Genomic DNA, 17251 nt, shown 5'->3' on the forward strand with positions numbered 1-17251 from the left:
GGCTGCTTAAGTTAAGTCAAAAGAAAAACAATCATTAAACAAAATCATTAATAAGACCTTTCCATGACACTGTATTGTGAAAGAGGGTACTGGTTAACACAATCCAGTCTTTGATCAATATAGCTTCAGGCAACATGGGAGAGATATTTTCAAAATTCTAAATCATGCCACTAACTTACATAAGACAGCCCCCCTCAGGTTTCATGGCCATTATAGAACAACAATAACCAGCATTTTCTTCTTCGAAAGGCTGACGTGACTACTTTAATCTGGATCATACCTCTTGGTATTTTTAAAACTTTTTTGAAGATTTTTAAAATTTATTTTTAGAGAGAGGGATAGGGAGGGAAAAAGAAAAGGAGAGAAACATTGATGTGTGAGCAACACATTGATCGGTTGCCTCTTGCATGCACCCCAAAGAGCAACTGGGCCTGCAACCCAGGCATGTGCCCTGACCAGGAATCGAACCTGTGACCTTTCATTTTGCATGACAATGTTCAACCAACTGAGCCATGGCGTTCAGGGCTCTCACAGTATTTTACCTTGACTCATATAATGATAATAATTAACACATAAATAATGAATTGAGGGAAAGAACTCACACTCATCAAGCACTTTCCAGATATGAGGCAGTTGACACTGACTATCTCACTTGACTGGCACATTCACTCCTCAAACTCTGTGAAGTAGTTATTACTATCACCCTTTTACAGAGAAGGAGCGCCTGAGGCTAGGAAGATTTATGTCATGAAGTTCACATAATTGGTAAAAGGCAGAGGCATAATCTAAACTCAAAAACTCATGCTTTTTTGGTATGTTTTGTTGTCTCAACATTTCAACTTGAAAAATATTTATTAAACTCCTGCTAGGCACATGGCACCAAGCTACAATTTTTTAAATGGGCAAGACGCACAGTGCAGTGTAACAAACCAAGGTCTGAATCTCAGCTCTGCCATTTCCTAGCTGTAGGATCTTGGGCAAGTGGCTTAACTTGCCTGAGTCTTATTTGCCTCATAGTCAAAATAGGGTTTTTGTTAGGATACAATATAATTGGAAATAGCAATTGCTAATATTAACTGGCTGTTTGTTACACGCCAAGCACTATAATTCCTCATGTAATTCCCCAGCAACCCTATGAGACACTGGCTATTTATGAGGAAATAGAGAAGTGAGGGCACATGTCTGCAGCTGCCCAGCTCTAAGTGCCAGCACTGGGATTTGAAGCCAGAAAGTCTGGGCCTATACTCATCTTAACTACCAGGCTATATTGTCTCTCACTGCCCGGTATGTAGTGAAGGCTCAATAAATGGTAGCTTAAAAAAATGGTTGCCTGCTAACTACAAGGAGTGCAATTAAAATAGGTACGTAAGTTTCTATAATACAAAGAAGATTATTACTCAAGATAAGAGACTCCAAAAAAAAAGCAGGTCCCCACACTCTCTCTCTTTCCCTCTCTCTCTAAAGCCATCATAGCTTATTATAAATGGATTGTAAATGACACAGTAATACAGAGAGCCCAGAAACAGACCCACACACTTACAGAAACAATATGTGAGAGAAATGGTCTTGCAGGCTAGAGAGGAAAGGGATGGGAATGAATGAATGAATGAAAGAAAAGTCATCATAGCACTTAAGATGGGCCTTAAATAATAGACAGCATTTTGTCAGCAATTCACGAAGAGAAGGGTATTCCAAGTGGAAAGAGTGAAAAACACAGTTGTGTTTAGGCTTGACCAAAGCAAAGGTTTCAAAGGAGTGAAATGAACCATCCAGGTCTTAAAAAGCTTTGAGGACCAATGAGAGGAATCTGGAGGCAAGTCAAGAGCAATGGAGGCGGCGTGGGGGGGGAGCATCATGCAAGTTTTTTGCATAGGGGAACCATTGCAATCATGCAATCAAGCTGTAGAAAATTAATTCAGAGATCGTTTCTGTTGTGTGTGCCTGTCTCTCTTCTCTGCTCAATTTGTGTGCACAGCCAATGCATTCACCTCTTACCTCCAAAAGAATTAAAAACATCCTGGTATTAGAGGGAAATGGGAGGGGGGAGGCAGACGAGGGTAAAGGGGAGATAAGTTGTAAAGGAAGGAGACGCCTTGTGGTGAACACAAAATACAACATGCAGATGATTGTTATAGAGTTGTACACTTAAAACCTACATAATTCTATTAACCAATGTCACCCCAATCAACTCAATAAAAAAGAAAAAAAAACCCACCCTGGTATTTCTCTACAAAGAAACCTTGAATGCAATGGTGGGGGAATCTGAAGGTTATTATTCAAAGGGTAATGGGGGTCATGGAAGCTTTCTGATAAAGGAGCCACACGAAGCCAAGGCCAATCTGTAGGAAGGGAATAGGCAGGGACACCGAGAATGGAGTAAAAAGGGGGTGTGAGTGATATTGACAACAGTTGCCCATTTGTACAAATGACCCAGTTTACAATTTTGATTGCTTTCTTTACATTGTTGAAATTATGGAAGAGCATTACCTGAAATTAATTACTTAAAAGGCTTTATTAGACACTGATCATACTTTATTAGATGTAATCACAGTTGAACTGCTGAACTGCCAAAATAATGAGGAAAAAAATTATAAACCATATGAAGTCCTGTGCTTGAATAATTTTCAATTTCATAGGAATCACAAGCTAAGTGTGAAGACTGGGGCTGTCTATATTTGCAGCTAACATCTATGTATATTATTTTTCAGTTCTTAAAAAGCATACATACATGAACAGATTTGACCAGCTTACAACATGCAACCTATCCAAACGTGATCTAGAAGGAAAACTGCAGTTCAATTCTGAAATTATGCTTCTACTGTCAGATCTACAGAGACAAGCGCAAAGACAACAATGAAAATGTTATCTCTGCACATTTTAATATAGCCCCAGGCCTTCAGAGGTCAGAGTGGCTGTGTGCGCCTGTCGCACACTCTGTTCAGTGTGTATGTACAACCAATAAAAATTCATCTCTTCCCTCCGTTTTATTTGCTTTCAAAAAAACTGAAATGTCCTGGTGCGTATCACAGAAGACCAGGCAAGGATGGCAGCTGAGATTTCTCACAGCCGTCCCACCTGCACATAAGCTCTGTCCTAGGGGATTGGCTGCTATCTCAAAAAACATACTAGCATTAATTATTTAATTGATGTAGCATTACAAAATTCATGGGTACACTGAACATATAATGATTTATCGTCAGGCACCTTGATTTCTAAGCCTAGTCACACCCTTTATCACCACAGGGCGGTTATCTAGCTTTACAGCTTTTCCTTTCTGCACTCACAGAAGGAAAGGGTTTGCCTTCCTCCAGAAGCTGTTCTTCTGGAAGATATCAAGTGTTCTATGCCAAATGTCAGGCAATGACAACCCACTAGCCATTGGCTACATTCACTTCTTTCTGGTCCCAACAATGTAAGTGATCTACAGTACAGGATACATAGCTTGTTTGCTGGCTACAAATGGTAACAGGAGCCAGAGCTAAACTTAATCCATATGGTTATTCACAAAATAAAACAATAAACACACATAAGCAGGGCAGGACTGGGGTGAGGGGAGTGCAAGGGTGCAAAAGTGAAGGAGGCATCACTCTCAGGGGCGTATGGGACCCTCCTCACCCTAGTCCTGGCCCTGCACGCATGCGCATGCACACACACCACAAAACCCAAGGATGACCTACTGCTGTATAAATAAACAAGCCAAAGCCACAGATCAGGGTTTCTCATGTTTTCTTTAAAGGTATATTCAGTTCAGGTCAACACTGAACAAAAGTGCGTTCATCTGCGCAACACCCTCCAGTGGTTCCCATCTCACTCAGAGGAAAAGCCACAGTTCTTCTGAAGGCAGCGGAGGACTGATCCCCATATCTCCCAAACCCCTGCCACCCCCTGCCCCCTCCTACTAGCCTCCCTGTGCCTGAGACAGCCCGAGCACCGACTCAGCGTTGCAACGGCTGTTCCCCCTTCACAAGGATTTCTGACTCCAGATCCTTGCATGACTTGTTTTCTCTCCTCCTTCTCTTTGTTTGAACGTCCTCTTCACAGTGAAGTTCCCTGATTGCCCATCTCCCACTCTCTACCCCGCACCCCCCGCTTCATCTCTCCAGGCCGCTCATCACCAGCTGAGACGCTATACATTTTGTTTACTGTATTCCATAAATATAATTTTTACATAAATAAAATAACTCAAAAGGTAAGCTCTGTTTTAGACACTGCTGCAGCTACTGCTCTTAAGACAAGAGGTGCTGAATAAATGTTTGTGAAGTAGATGTACTAGGTATGAGGCAGGCGTATTTGACTAAGATATTGTTCCTGCCACTCAGGTAGTGACAGCATCCATGAATAAGCTCCCCAGATAAAGCCAAGCCTGTCAAAGTATTTCCACAAGGATCTTTGTCATTGGTCACAGCCTTATGAAATCATTACCAACATTACTTTAGAGAAGTAAATGTCAACATTATTCATAGTAAGAGCACATATATGTATAATCTAGTTTAAGCCCAATACAAAACCCAGACAAAGTCTAGGAAATAAATTTGAAAAGAGACAGGTTAGGAAAGTAAAAATGTTCCTGATAATATTTGGAACAAGCCTAAAGGTAGACAAGGTACACCCCTCTGCCACAGCTCTATGCCATCGATATTCATAGCCTCCAAAAGCATTCTACTGAATTTTTAAAGTATATTACATAGGACAACAAATTGCTATGAAACATCTTTCCTCTAATGTTCTTCTAATGAAATAAATGTCCACTAACTGTCATCCCTCTTATGTGATCTAATCAATGAAATAGTAAAATAATTTTCAAAAAAAAAAGTGTCCTAACGGTCATTACAGTCATATTTTATGGATTATATTTAGCATGCCACCATCAATTTCTTGAAGAGTATTTTATTCTGCAATAAACAGTACCAAAGTAGAAAGCATTGTGTTTACTATAAAAATAGCCAATGCAGATGTAAGAGCCTTTTCCCTGACTTATCTATCAATACTTTGTTTTCTTAACTGAGAAAGGTGTTATATGATTTGACCATCATAATTCCACAGACTGAAGTGCTTGATGGAGAACCTAACTTAACTACCAAATTCATCAAACGGAAGAGAAAGAAAAACACTCAGTCACCGATGCTCTCCTGCAAAGTCAAAGAACTAAGATAAACAAACGTTACTCAGAATGAACACTCAGGTAGGTAAATCCTCACTTCTCAGATTTGCATTTCCTCTTTGCCAAATGAATTCTTGATATTTTTGTTTGTTACCACAAACAACAAGAAGAGATATGGAAAAAACAAAGATGCTGACTTTTCCCTAGTCCTTTCTACTCCATACAAAAGTTGGTACTTAAATTTTTATAAGTTAGAGTTGATATTCTTATATTAAACCTTATCAGTCAATGCTTCTAAATAAATCCAACAAACCTAATGAATATCATATAACCCTTTCTAAGAGCAAAGTGGGTCCACTGTTAGTTTTAGCTCTGGGGTCCTCCGCCAGAATATGTTATACATGTCATTGGTACACAGCAAACAACTCAAGGAGGAGTTTCATTTTTGTGGGCTTCAGGACACCAAAGCCAACACAGGTTTCCAGGGAATGGTACCAGCTCTCCTGGTAAACCAGGGTCATAACTTGCAAAAGCAAAAGTGATCATTCAGGAACTAGATGGGAATGGGGAGCAGGGCTCCCAGGAGAGAGCATACCGCTGGGGCAGCAGAACTCGAGGCGGAGCACAAGTCTCCCAGCTCATCCAATTCTGCCTTCTGAGGCGCACCCGCCATTTTGCTTGTTTTAAAATGGGAGCATTTGTTCTCAACCTAAAAAACAATTAATTTTCAGGTTTTGTTTTTTTAACTGAAGGAAACAAGGGATCTGAATAAGAATAAATAATCCACCCTTTCGGAAACACATCCCCACCAGACTATTTTGCTCCTATCTTGTCCTAAAAACAATGGATCAATCTAGAGAAAATCAATCCCATAACAGGCAATGAGGTTGGCTTTAGAGGAAGGGAGAGAAAATAAGTATTCTTTTTGTTCTCTCGGCCAGAAGGGGTCTGTCCCTTGGCACAAATGAAGGAAACTTCTGTAACGTTGCCTGGTGCAGCAGAAATAAGCTGCTCCTGGCTGGGCAGACTGGATGGAGCAAGGCAGGAGGGAGCGCAGGAGAGGGTCGGGATGAGCCAACCACAGGGAGAGTTGGATGTGGTCCCTGGACCATGTTCCCTTCCCCTTTCCCCTGAGCCATCAGTACAACCTCACTGCAAGTTACAGTCTCATACCTGAGGCTATGTCTTAAAAATCTAAAAATCTCAGCACAGAGATGTTCAGTGCAGCACTGACTATAAAAGCAAACAAAGTATCTATCAATAAAGGACTAGTATTCAGGTATGGTGTGCCCATATGCTTGAACAGTATGCAGTCATAAAAAGTAAGCTGTATCTGTATGTACTACTGTGGAAAGAGCCAAGATGTATAATGTAAAAAAAAAACCAATGTGTGTGTGTGGTTTTTTTTAAAGTAAATAGGTAGGTAGGTAGTATTTTTACAGGTAATAAATGGATCAATTTTACTGTCTTTGCATACACATAACTTTTCTCTCAAAGTGAATCTCAAACTGAGAATAGTGGTTACTTCAGGGAATAAAGAAATTTTACTTTTCATTTATACTATTTAAATTGTTCACCTTGAATAAAACTACATGTGTATATTCCTCTTTTATATCAAAAGAGTTTCCCTGGTCCTGGCCAGTGTGGCTCAGTTGGTTGGAGCGTCATCTCATGGCCCAAAGGTTGCGGGATCAATTCCCGGTCCGGGTGCAAGTGTCCCCGGTCCAGGTGTGTGCGAGAGGCAGCCAACCAATGCTTCTCTCTCACGTCGATGTTTCTCTCCCTTGAAAATAAGTGTCCTTGGATGAGGATAAGGAAAAAAAAAAACGTTTCCCTGGACAGTGAAATTATAGCTCTTAGGCTTGAAAATAAGCTTTTCACTTTTTAGCTTTTAATTAGTTTTCCAAATTACACCTTCGCGTCAGTTATGCTGTGGTGAAGAACCTCTGGCCAAAGTAGTTCAGGGAGATTCTCGGCCAGGCCCGGGGAGAAGGTGATCAGAGGCCCCAGCAACACAGTTTCATATTGTGTTTTAATATTCCATAGGGCTAAACTTCCTTTACACTGCTTTAACAGGATTACACTGCTTTTTCAGGATTTCATTTATTTTGTTTTACAAAATTAAAAATAATATCATTTCTCCATGTCTCTAAAAAAAAAGGTTCTGTTGGCATTTTCATTATAACTTTTTCTTATATAGAGGTATTTAAAGAAAATGAACATTTTTATAATATTGTGTCACCTCATCCAAGAGCATAGTAGGTCTCTTTAATGGCTTAAATCTTTTATGTCTCTCAATGTAATTTAAGAATTTTGATTCTTTTATGTTACTTCAAATGCCTTATTCCTAGTGTTTAACATGCTTAATTTTTACTTTTTAATTTTAAAAAACATTCTGTTTCTTGCATTTGGAATACTTTTCCACCACTTCTCCATCTGACAAATTGCACTCATTCTTCAAGGCCCCATCCCAATATCACTTGCTTTGGTCCCATATCCACCCAGTCAGGATGGCCCAGGATCCTTTGTGCTCCTGCAACACCTTGTATGTGCCGCCATCCCACCAGGTCACAATGTGCTACAAATTCTGTACACAGGTCTCTCACCTTCACTAGTCTGGGAGCTCTGTAAGTAGAGGCACGAGTACCTGTTCCCCACCCCCAAGCCTGGCTCACAGCAAGAACTCTGTGATTTCATCAAAGGAATAAATGAATGAACAATTGAATGCCTTAGTCATGGAATATGCTTCTTCATGTTTCAGTAGCATTTTTGCAATGCTAACAATGATGTTATTAATAAATGGTGGAATTTGGAATAATGCGCTGACAGATTTTTTCCCCCTTAAACATAAGCCATGTTTAAAAATGCAGAAAATTATCTCACATAATGGGAAATCATAAATAATTAAGAAGTGAAAACCAGATGGATTATTTTCTGGCGTGCGTTTCAGCCTAATATAAAGAAGCAGCATTGCAGTGGGTAAAACGTACTCTGGCATTAGCAACACCTGAATTTAAATCCTGATCACCCACTTATTCGCCAGTGATCTTAGGCAAGTCTTCTTCATTTTTCTACACCTCATTTTCTCTATCTGCAAAATGGGCATTATAAATATCTTCATAATAGAATGGCTAAGAGACATCTCAAGCTTAAATGTCCAAAATGCTTGGTTTCCCCATGCCCCAAACCTTCTCCTTTTACACTCTTCCTCACCCCAGAAAATCAAATGCTACTCTCTCAGTGGCTAAAAAAAAAAAAGAGTTATCCACAATTCTCTTTCTTTTACTCCATGCTTCCAACCTATCAGCAAGTCCTATAAATACTTCCCTAGAAATATTTCCATCATCTAATGGCTTCTCACCTGCTGTTCTCCTACCACCTGGTCTAAGCCACCATCTTCTCCTGTTTTGACCATTATAATAGCCTCCTACCTGGTCTTCCTGCGTTTACCCTTGCTTGCTACCATCTATTTTCCATATTATTGACAGAGCCATCCTTTTAAACTACATCAGATCACAACACAGCTCTGCTCAGAACTATCCTGAGGTTTCCTATCTCACTTAGTCTCACCCAGACAAAACCTCAGTCCCCTCAGGGACCAGTTTGACAGCCCCCTTCCACAGTCTCTCTGACTTCATCTCCATCCCTCTCCTCTGTACTCCGAGCCAGCCACACTAGCAGGATGGACCTCAGGGTCGTTGATTGCTTATCACCCCATATACAAGAAAACCATCCCTACCCTCTCATCTCCCCGACATTTCTCTTCTACTTGCTCCTCTTTATTTTCTTCATAACATTTCGTCACCACCTGTCACATCCGATAAGTGGGTGTCTCACCTTGGTATCTAGAACAACTTGAACACTTTGTAGGTGTTTAACAAATACTTATTGAACGGCAGGGTAAATGAGTATATTATTTATAACTACAATTCTATAATTTATATAAAGTGTCTAACCAGAACAGAGTCCCCTAAAACAAATAGTGACTAAGGGATTGTTGATAAAACTGAACCATCACTGATACTCATGCTCACTACTCACCCAAAAGATTAAGTGAATCAAAATAAAGATTCCCTTGTTTAACACACAACAACAACACAAATTTCCCTAGAACCCATCAGAGATTTCCAACTCAATGTCTTTTCTACATTTCTTTTGTAACATTTAAAAATTATGGCTTCCCCTCACCCATTTCCCCCAGACTCTGGGACTCCTCTCCTTCTGTTCATTCCCATTTGGAGCTGAAAGCCAGAAATAGCTATTTACTTCATTGTCCTCATTTCCTTTCATTGTTACCATTCAGTTCTCCAGTGGCTACACTGTTGTGGATGTGTTTTTAAAATGCATTCTCAATAAGCTGAGGGAAAAAAAGCACAAATAAAGACCTTGGACACAGTTTTAAGCAAATCACATTATAGGATATTTTCTTCAAGGCAAACTATTTGTTAATTGACTCTAATATAGTCATATATATACCATCCAATATTATTCTCATATGTACTCATGTTGCAGAGCTGGAGAAAAACACACTGTACAAAACAAAGAACTTTAATTTATTAAAATGTGAATAACAATAATTATGTGTGAAGAGCTCTTCCCCTTAGGAGCCTAAAAATATATCTTACAAAGGACCCAAATCATATGATCTCTAATCAATCATCAAGTAATTTCTAGTGTTTGATCCTCAATTTCTGCTTTCATTTTTATTCTACTGCAGGGCTCAGTAATACAAAGGATTTTATAAATGTAGCTCCCAAGTACTGTCTTGCCAACCCAATTATTATGAAACAAAATAGGGACAATTTCCATACAGTGGTAAATGCATATTAGATAATTTTCTCAATAAAATAATAAAGTATGCTGGGGAAATAAATCTCAAATATATTGGCAGAAAGTCATTAAGTAGGTAGCGAGTCCAAGAATAAGCATAGGTAAATGAAACGACATATTTTAATGCTACGTCGATGCTGCATTAACTAGAAGAAAGAGAGCCCCTCATTTAAAATGACCGAAGGGACCAAAGCACTAAACATTTTCTTCCCACAATACTTTTTCTCTAGATAATTTATCCCAATCGAAGGAAACTATCACATGAATTACCAAAAAAAAAAAAATTCCAAAAATTCATTTGGGTTTCACTTTGTACTAAACGTTATTTTTAGTCTGTAATGGTAATTACACCTGAGCGCACCAACTTCCTATGAGAGGAAATAGCCTAGAAATATGTGGGGTTAAAGGGGAGGAAATAGCCATCCCAGCTATTTAACCAAAATTTAAGTTAAATTTTGATGTATTTAGATAATTAACATATGCAGCTAATACTATAGGCATATATTCAGATACTGACCAAAATTCTACCTCTTGTGACAAAGGAATATATCAATACCAAAACACATGCTGGCTAGAAATTCCACTGGTTAGGAAGCCCACGGTCCCAATATACCTAGGAAGCTGCACTAAGCACCTGTTATCCAGTATCCATCAGGTTTAGCATTTGTCCCCCTAGACAGAAGTCCCATGTGGATGATAATTTACATGGTACATATAAGATGTACTATGTATTTAAATGTGAGCAATAAATATTGATCAGCCCATATTTGCCCCAGCCTCATTCAATCACAAATTCTAACACCCTTTAATATATTTCTCTACTGAAAAATCATGACAATCCTCACCTCTGAGTGCTCAATAAATAGTTGTTAAATGACTTCATTAATTAATACATTAGCATCGACAGTTGAGGAATGGATTTGGAATAAATCTGGCTGCTCTAGGAAAGAGGTTCAATACATACTGGCTGCCTGAATAACAGCAAGGGAGGTTACGAGATGAGAGAGTTCACCACTAGGCATCGTGCTGTCTTTTTGCTTGCTATCGAGAAATTTTCGGATAAATGGTTGGCATTTCTTACTGTTCTTAGGGGAAGGGAAGAGAAGAAAGCATGCGTTTTCTTAACTGTGAATCCATTTTACACCTCCACCAGCTTCTATTCCATTCTCAATAAAGAAAAATGTGAAACAATTTACACTAGCAAACACTTAAGCAATACTCACATCTAATCTATTTTCTGTTTCTGATAGTTTTATTTAATCTGCATCAATCCCTCTCTTGCCTTCCTCCCACCCTCCTTGAAAACAGTTTCCCCTCCAGTTTGCAGGTGACTTGGTTTGGATCCCAGGCCGTTACCTGACAGAACGATGATGTTTGTATTCTAGACCAGGAAATATTCCCAAAGGCAGCAAGGAGTAACCCTAACTCTTGCGCACACACCCTCGCTGAGCCTACAGGAAACAAAGGGCTCACTCTATGCGTGGGGTCAAGTGGCGGATACCTCTGTGGCCTTGCCATCCTGTCACCATGGTGAGTGGGCAAGGTGGGCTGCAGGAGAAGAAAATAAAACCTCCAAATGCTTCTCAAGAAGTGCTTCAGGGAAGTGAACAAAACAGGTTCCTTCGGTCACAAGCTGCTACATATGGCCAGTGCTGCGCATATAGGGAGAGAACAACGCCACTATTGAAGGCAACATTGCTGTCAATTCTGAGCAATGTTATAAAAGGTAATGAGTATAGACAGACAGCTGGATTTTTGATGATGTGTATTTGATTAAGAATTCTAGGGGGGATGAGTAGATTTCAATGGGAAGGATGGATGGATGGATGGATGGATGAAATGCTTAGAGACTGTTGTTTTGACTAGGGTAAAATGCTGACCACTCTCATTCTTTTTCCTTTTGTACCCAAGAATACTGGAAACCAGTAACTAAGAAGACATTGGAAGCCACAGGTGAAGTACAGTTCAAGTCTTAATAAGTAGTGTCTTGTGACTGGAGCAACACAATGTCAGAATGTATCAAGCGGCTAGTACTACACATGTCAATCAACATTCATATGAATTAAGTTTGAAAAGAACTTGAAACCACAAGCTCATGAAAAAGAAATGTTTCTCCCATAAAAGGTGATGAAGACTAATTTACCATCTCAGATTGTAAATGTTACTGCATTTCATCTTTCATTTTAAAGGGCTCAATGCTTTAGTGCTGCTTTGTTCCTCTCTAGAACTTCAGGGACTAGTAACGTGCAAGTAAAAATATGATGAGTGACAAACGCACACTTCTTCCTGGAGGAATGGCCTCGCTCCCTCCCGTGCTGTGACCAGACATGTTGCTGGGCTGTTGTGCATTGGGCTGTCCCGTGTGCCAGCAGCATTCTTAGCCCTGGAATGCTCTGGCATCAGGTACAAACTAAAGATAAGGCTCAGATAGAGCCTAATCTGCCATATGAAAAGGAACCCAAGAGAGGGCTTTGAGCAAGATTTTAACCGAAATAAGAATTGTGGTCAGGATAAAATGTAACTCACTGCAATGTAATTTGGCAATAAAATACCATCTCTAATACCGTGGGCAGTTGAACAACCAGGGGTGTGTTATTCTGAATGTACTGAGGACAGACCTCTTCCCTTCTTTACCTCTGTACTTCTTGATTTAAGGAACGCCTTTGGTGTAAAAGGTTACCAGTTTCATACATCATTTCCTCATCTTCCTCAGTCTTCTTTTCTTCCTCGCTGCCGATCTTGTTCCCTCCCCACCCCTGGTCACAGATTCCTTCCTCCGCACACACCCTGCACTCACCCCTTCTGAAAGGAGTGCACATCTTTCAGTACCCTGCCTGCCAAATTCCTACTCATCCTTCGAGACCCAACACAAACTCCATCTCCTCTGTGAAGTGAAGCTGTCCCTGTGACCTTTGGTCACAAGGGGTGGACCCTCCCACACGAGTTTAACCATTGCTATGTGATCATTGTTATCGGCTGTGCACATAACTTTGCACACACATGGGCACGCCCCCCCCCTCAGTTTGAGTCCCTTTGGGAGTGGGACTAACCAATTTTCATTTTGTATCCTTAGTCCCTAAGAGAATAAGGCATGCTGTTGCATTAAGTGATGTGAACTTTCAAATGAGATCGGAAATATGTATATGTTTATAACATCAGTCATTCAAACAAGATTTTGATGAATCCTTGAAGCACAGACACACACATACTTATACACACACAAAATGACTTGCTACTTACAGCTTTAAATATAAGAACTGGTCTAAGAATGGATTTTTCTACAAATTCAAGGACACGTGTATCAAATGTGTTAGAAGCATTGTCTATGGGAAATGGGAATGGGATTAGGGGATCAGGGCAAAAACATATCAATAAATAAATGAGAGGGCTGTAGTACAGAGGAGGGCAGTGAAGCATCACCTGAGAAGTATGACTGACTCGAGCTTCTTTACGTGAGGTCTCAAATTTTTTAAAAAATGTACAGCTGTTCACACATACAATGTGGGAGCCATCAACCTTCTGAAAGTCTTTTCTGAACCACAATTCTCCCAGTTGTGAAATACTTATTTCAAAAACTATTTTCTTCATGAAAAAAATATGTTTATTGAATTGGAATCCATTTATTTTAATTTTAAAAAAAGGACTTCCAGGAAGGGTAGTGTGTTGCTGTTTTGATTCTTTTAAATACAAAATTAATAATGACTGAACTTGGCCATCGAAGATCTCTTTTCAGTTTGATAAAGTGTTTGAGAGTTCTGTAACTCCAAGAGGGGAAAAACGGTAGCTGATACAGGCCAGAAAAATGACCCCCATATATGACAGCAAAGGAGAAACCTGGGTGCGCTAACCTGCACAACATCACCATCAAAGACACTGATACAGGTGGAGTGAGGCAACTAGTGGCATAGCAGGCAGTTACTGGAAGAAGTAAGAGAGAGAAGAAGAAACAGAACCTCCCCCCCTTTATCATTAGCACAAATGTCTTTGTTGAGCTCTTCTGTAAACACGGAAGCGGAAGAAGTCAGCCAAAATGGGTATAGCTCTGATTCCTATAGTCCCTCTGCACCCCAACCATATGAGGGAGCCACTGTTCAGCAGAGGGCTTTGCTGCTTCTCTATCAAGCCCATGGCAGCCCTCACTACCTCGGCCTCCCGTGGGTAGAGCCTAGGACTCAGCGAGGTCTGCACCAAACTCCCCGGGCCAAAGTTAGGACTCTCGAGGCCAATCGTGCCCAGCAGCCGCGGCCCTCATTCCTGCAGTCTCAGTAGGGGAAAGGACAGAGAGCCCACATCCCTGCACATTTCCTCTCCCCTTCCTCATTCCCAAATGTCCATGAAGGTGTTTCTAAACGTATTGGAAATTCCAACTTACAAAGGCCATTTCTTTGAAATCTCAAGTACAAGGCATTTTCTCTCTCAGTAATTCAATGATTGTGATATTTACTATAATGTTAAAGGACTAATACTGGAGAGGCAGTAAGAGAAAGTGGATGTGATCAGAAGCCAGACAGACCTGGGAGGAAATCAGGATCTGCCACTTCACTCAGGAAAATGACACAGTCCCTCAAACCTCAGTTCCTTCATCTGTAAGATGGGGAGGTAATAGCAGTATTTACTTGACTCCGTTATTAGGAGGATAAAATGATAGGACACATGTAGAGTGCCTGACATATACAAAGCATCGATAACTGATGTTTGTTATCATGGGTTCACCCCATCCCTGCAAGCTCAGTCAGGCTTTACACAGTTAAATGGTAATTATCAACGTGGGGTTTGAATGGGAAACACAGCCAAGTGAAATGTCTATGTCCGGCTCCAAATCATCCTGCTTGAAACCGTGTTCAAGAAGAAATGTTTGAGAACTCAGTTTCAGTCTAGAGCTCTCGCCCTCTCAATCACTGGGTCCAACTCATTCATATCCTCAGATAAAGCACAGAGACCCTGTATTACGTGGGGCTAGAGGCGTGGTGAAGCAGGGGGTGGGGGTTACCTAATGAACTTGATGCTTCCTAGGACATACCAACGTTCCCAGGAGTTACTTGGCTTCTCTGGTGTGGTGTGCAAGGTCCTGTACGAAGGGCTTGTGCCCAGATCACAGAGCTTCACAACCTATGGGAGATGTTCCCCGCCTGTTCCTTGTGGTACTTGGGACAGAGGTCAGGTCGGAAGGCCTTTTAGTCTTAGAACACAGTTCGGAGGCTGTACGGCTGGAGCCACTCAGAAGATCCTGTACACACACCCAGTTCCCTAAAGTCCTATCTGTTCCATGTGGGTTTTTTCTTTCTTTAACATGCACAGGTTATTAGGCGTCATTAAGCAGACACCGTCTCAGGACCCCATGTCCCGTATCTGCAAATGTAAATTTGGTCATTTCACCCAGCTCTTACCCCTCCGTTTCCAGGTATGGAACCAACCAGCCATACTGCCAGGTCAATAAAGACCAGTTTCCTTAAACTTAAACATTCTGGCTAGAAATTACGCTATTTGTTTTATGCCCCAGAATGAACCCTGAAAAGCAGCACTTAACTATCCAGCACATGTTAAATTCCTAAAATCCCCCCACCCCCCTCAAAAAGGCAAAGGTAACCCTTCATAGTTAGAAAACAAAACTGCAACTCCTCCAAGTTTCAGAGTATCAAAGGGGTGGTGCTTACTGTTCTTAAATACAGTTTCTAAAAATAATCAATTCCAGGTTATTGATAAAGAGTTAAAGAAAATAGATGTAAATGCTCATGGCAAAACAAGTCACTTTGTTTGAATTGCTGGCAAGCTGCACAGTGACTTGATCTCTTTAATATTTCACTCATAGTAGCAGCCACTGAGCTATGACTAACCCACTCTCCCCAGCATCACCACTGTCTCCAGATGGCAAAAAATACATTCCCTTCCCTCTTGCCTGAAAAGCTATTCTGGTTTTTTTCTTTCACCCAGTTTCACCTGCAATCATTGTTTCACTCCAGAAAGAAAATCGGGGAGTGGGGCGGCAGGAGATTTATGCAAAGAAGAGTACAGGTAGGGAATTTACTTTTTTAATGGGGTGTAAGCACTGCAGCTTTAAATCTTACTGCACCAAGCTCTGGATTCCTTCCATAACCGAGCTGCAAAATGGTAACAAGAAAGGAGGAAAAATATACCTCTTCCTTCCTTCCAGGCCAGCTCTTCAGGCGGCTCCCCAGCAGGACAAGCAGCAGCAAACCCATCCCCCAAGCCCTCCCAGCTCCGACCTGCAGTTGGTACAGGTGAGCCAGCACCGACAGACCTTGGCCCTCAGGCCTCGCCCACATCCGGGGGTCAAGGTCAGGGTCGAGGGCTTCCTTGCACCTCCCCAGCCGCCCAGAGCCCAGGGATCAGATGTCAAAGTTTCAGGCCGGCTTGGGGCTGGCGTGGCTCTCGCTGCCCCTTGCCCTTCGGCACCTGCCCGGCTTGCCCTGGCCCGTGCCCTGCCCCGCCGGGCCCTGGGCCCAGGGTCCGAGGAAGGTGCCCACCTGGTTCCTACTCACCCCTTGCGGACATGGTTCAGGCAGCAGGAGCCGAAGCAGGGAGCACAGAGGAGAAACCCGGCAGGGCGTGGGGTGGAAAATATGCCCGAAACGCACACCCGCGCGCACACGCGCCTGCCCGTAGGAAGGCAGCTCGCAGCTCGGGGGGCGCCTCTCGTTGGACACCTGGCCGTCTGGGGACGCAGCGGCCAAGGGGACCCGCCACGGGGCGCGGCAACACTGACAGCAAGCTGCCCGAGCAGGGCGGGGCTCGCCTCCCCGCCTCCCCCGCCAGCCTGGCCCGCCCACCGGGTCCAGGGGCCGCTGGGGACACGCTCTCCGCTCTGTTGAGACGCCAGGCGGGGCTTTTGTCCCCAGAGCGCGGTGCGGAGCGCAATAAGGGTGTTCGCCTCCTTCTCCCCCGTGTTCTTAATTTAAATAGTAACTACTAATAATATTGTTGCTGTTATTAGTGGCGTTCCAGCCTCCTGTGTTGGTCCCAGAGAAAGCAAGCAAGAAAGAGCCGTTTTGTCCCTTCCCTTAAATGATACCCTGGAAAGGCAGGGAAGACCCCTGCTGTCTGAGGGGCTTGGCCCTTAGTAGGAAGAAGGCCCTGGGCCTTCGGCATGCCTGTCAAATCAAAGGAAAAGCCGGGGACCCCCTTCAAAGTCAGCTGGGTGGGACGGGGCGGGACTTTTTTCCAGCGATGCCTAAGCTAAACCCTAGAACGCAGGGCTGGCCCAGCGCAGAGTCTTGAGTTAACAGACAACTAACCCCTGTACACACATTCGATTCATTGTCTGAAGGGTCAGCGCTGGGCTGGGCTGAAGAGTAGGGTGAA

At 42.1% G+C, this 17251-nt stretch overlaps 1 protein-coding gene across 1 annotated transcript in view; it reads right to left on the reverse strand.

Moving 5' to 3' along the window:
• The window catches only part of ABLIM1 (actin binding LIM protein 1), a 260716-nt gene extending 244039 nt beyond the window's left edge, over positions 1-16677 (reverse strand). Inside the window, exon 1 of the mRNA XM_054581571.1 lies at positions 16432-16677. Within this exon, the coding sequence (XP_054437546.1) occupies positions 16432-16444 (13 nt within the window). The 5' untranslated portion in view covers positions 16445-16677. The remainder of the gene's footprint in view (positions 1-16431) is intronic.
• Between the last annotated feature and the right edge of the window lie 574 nt (positions 16678-17251).

The sequence above is a fragment of the Pteronotus mesoamericanus genome, unplaced genomic scaffold, assembly GCF_021234165.1.
Source record: "Pteronotus mesoamericanus isolate MK-2021 breed Mesoamerican mustached bat unplaced genomic scaffold, CSHL_Meso_final contig_657, whole genome shotgun sequence".
NCBI lineage: Eukaryota > Metazoa > Chordata > Mammalia > Chiroptera > Mormoopidae > Pteronotus > Pteronotus mesoamericanus.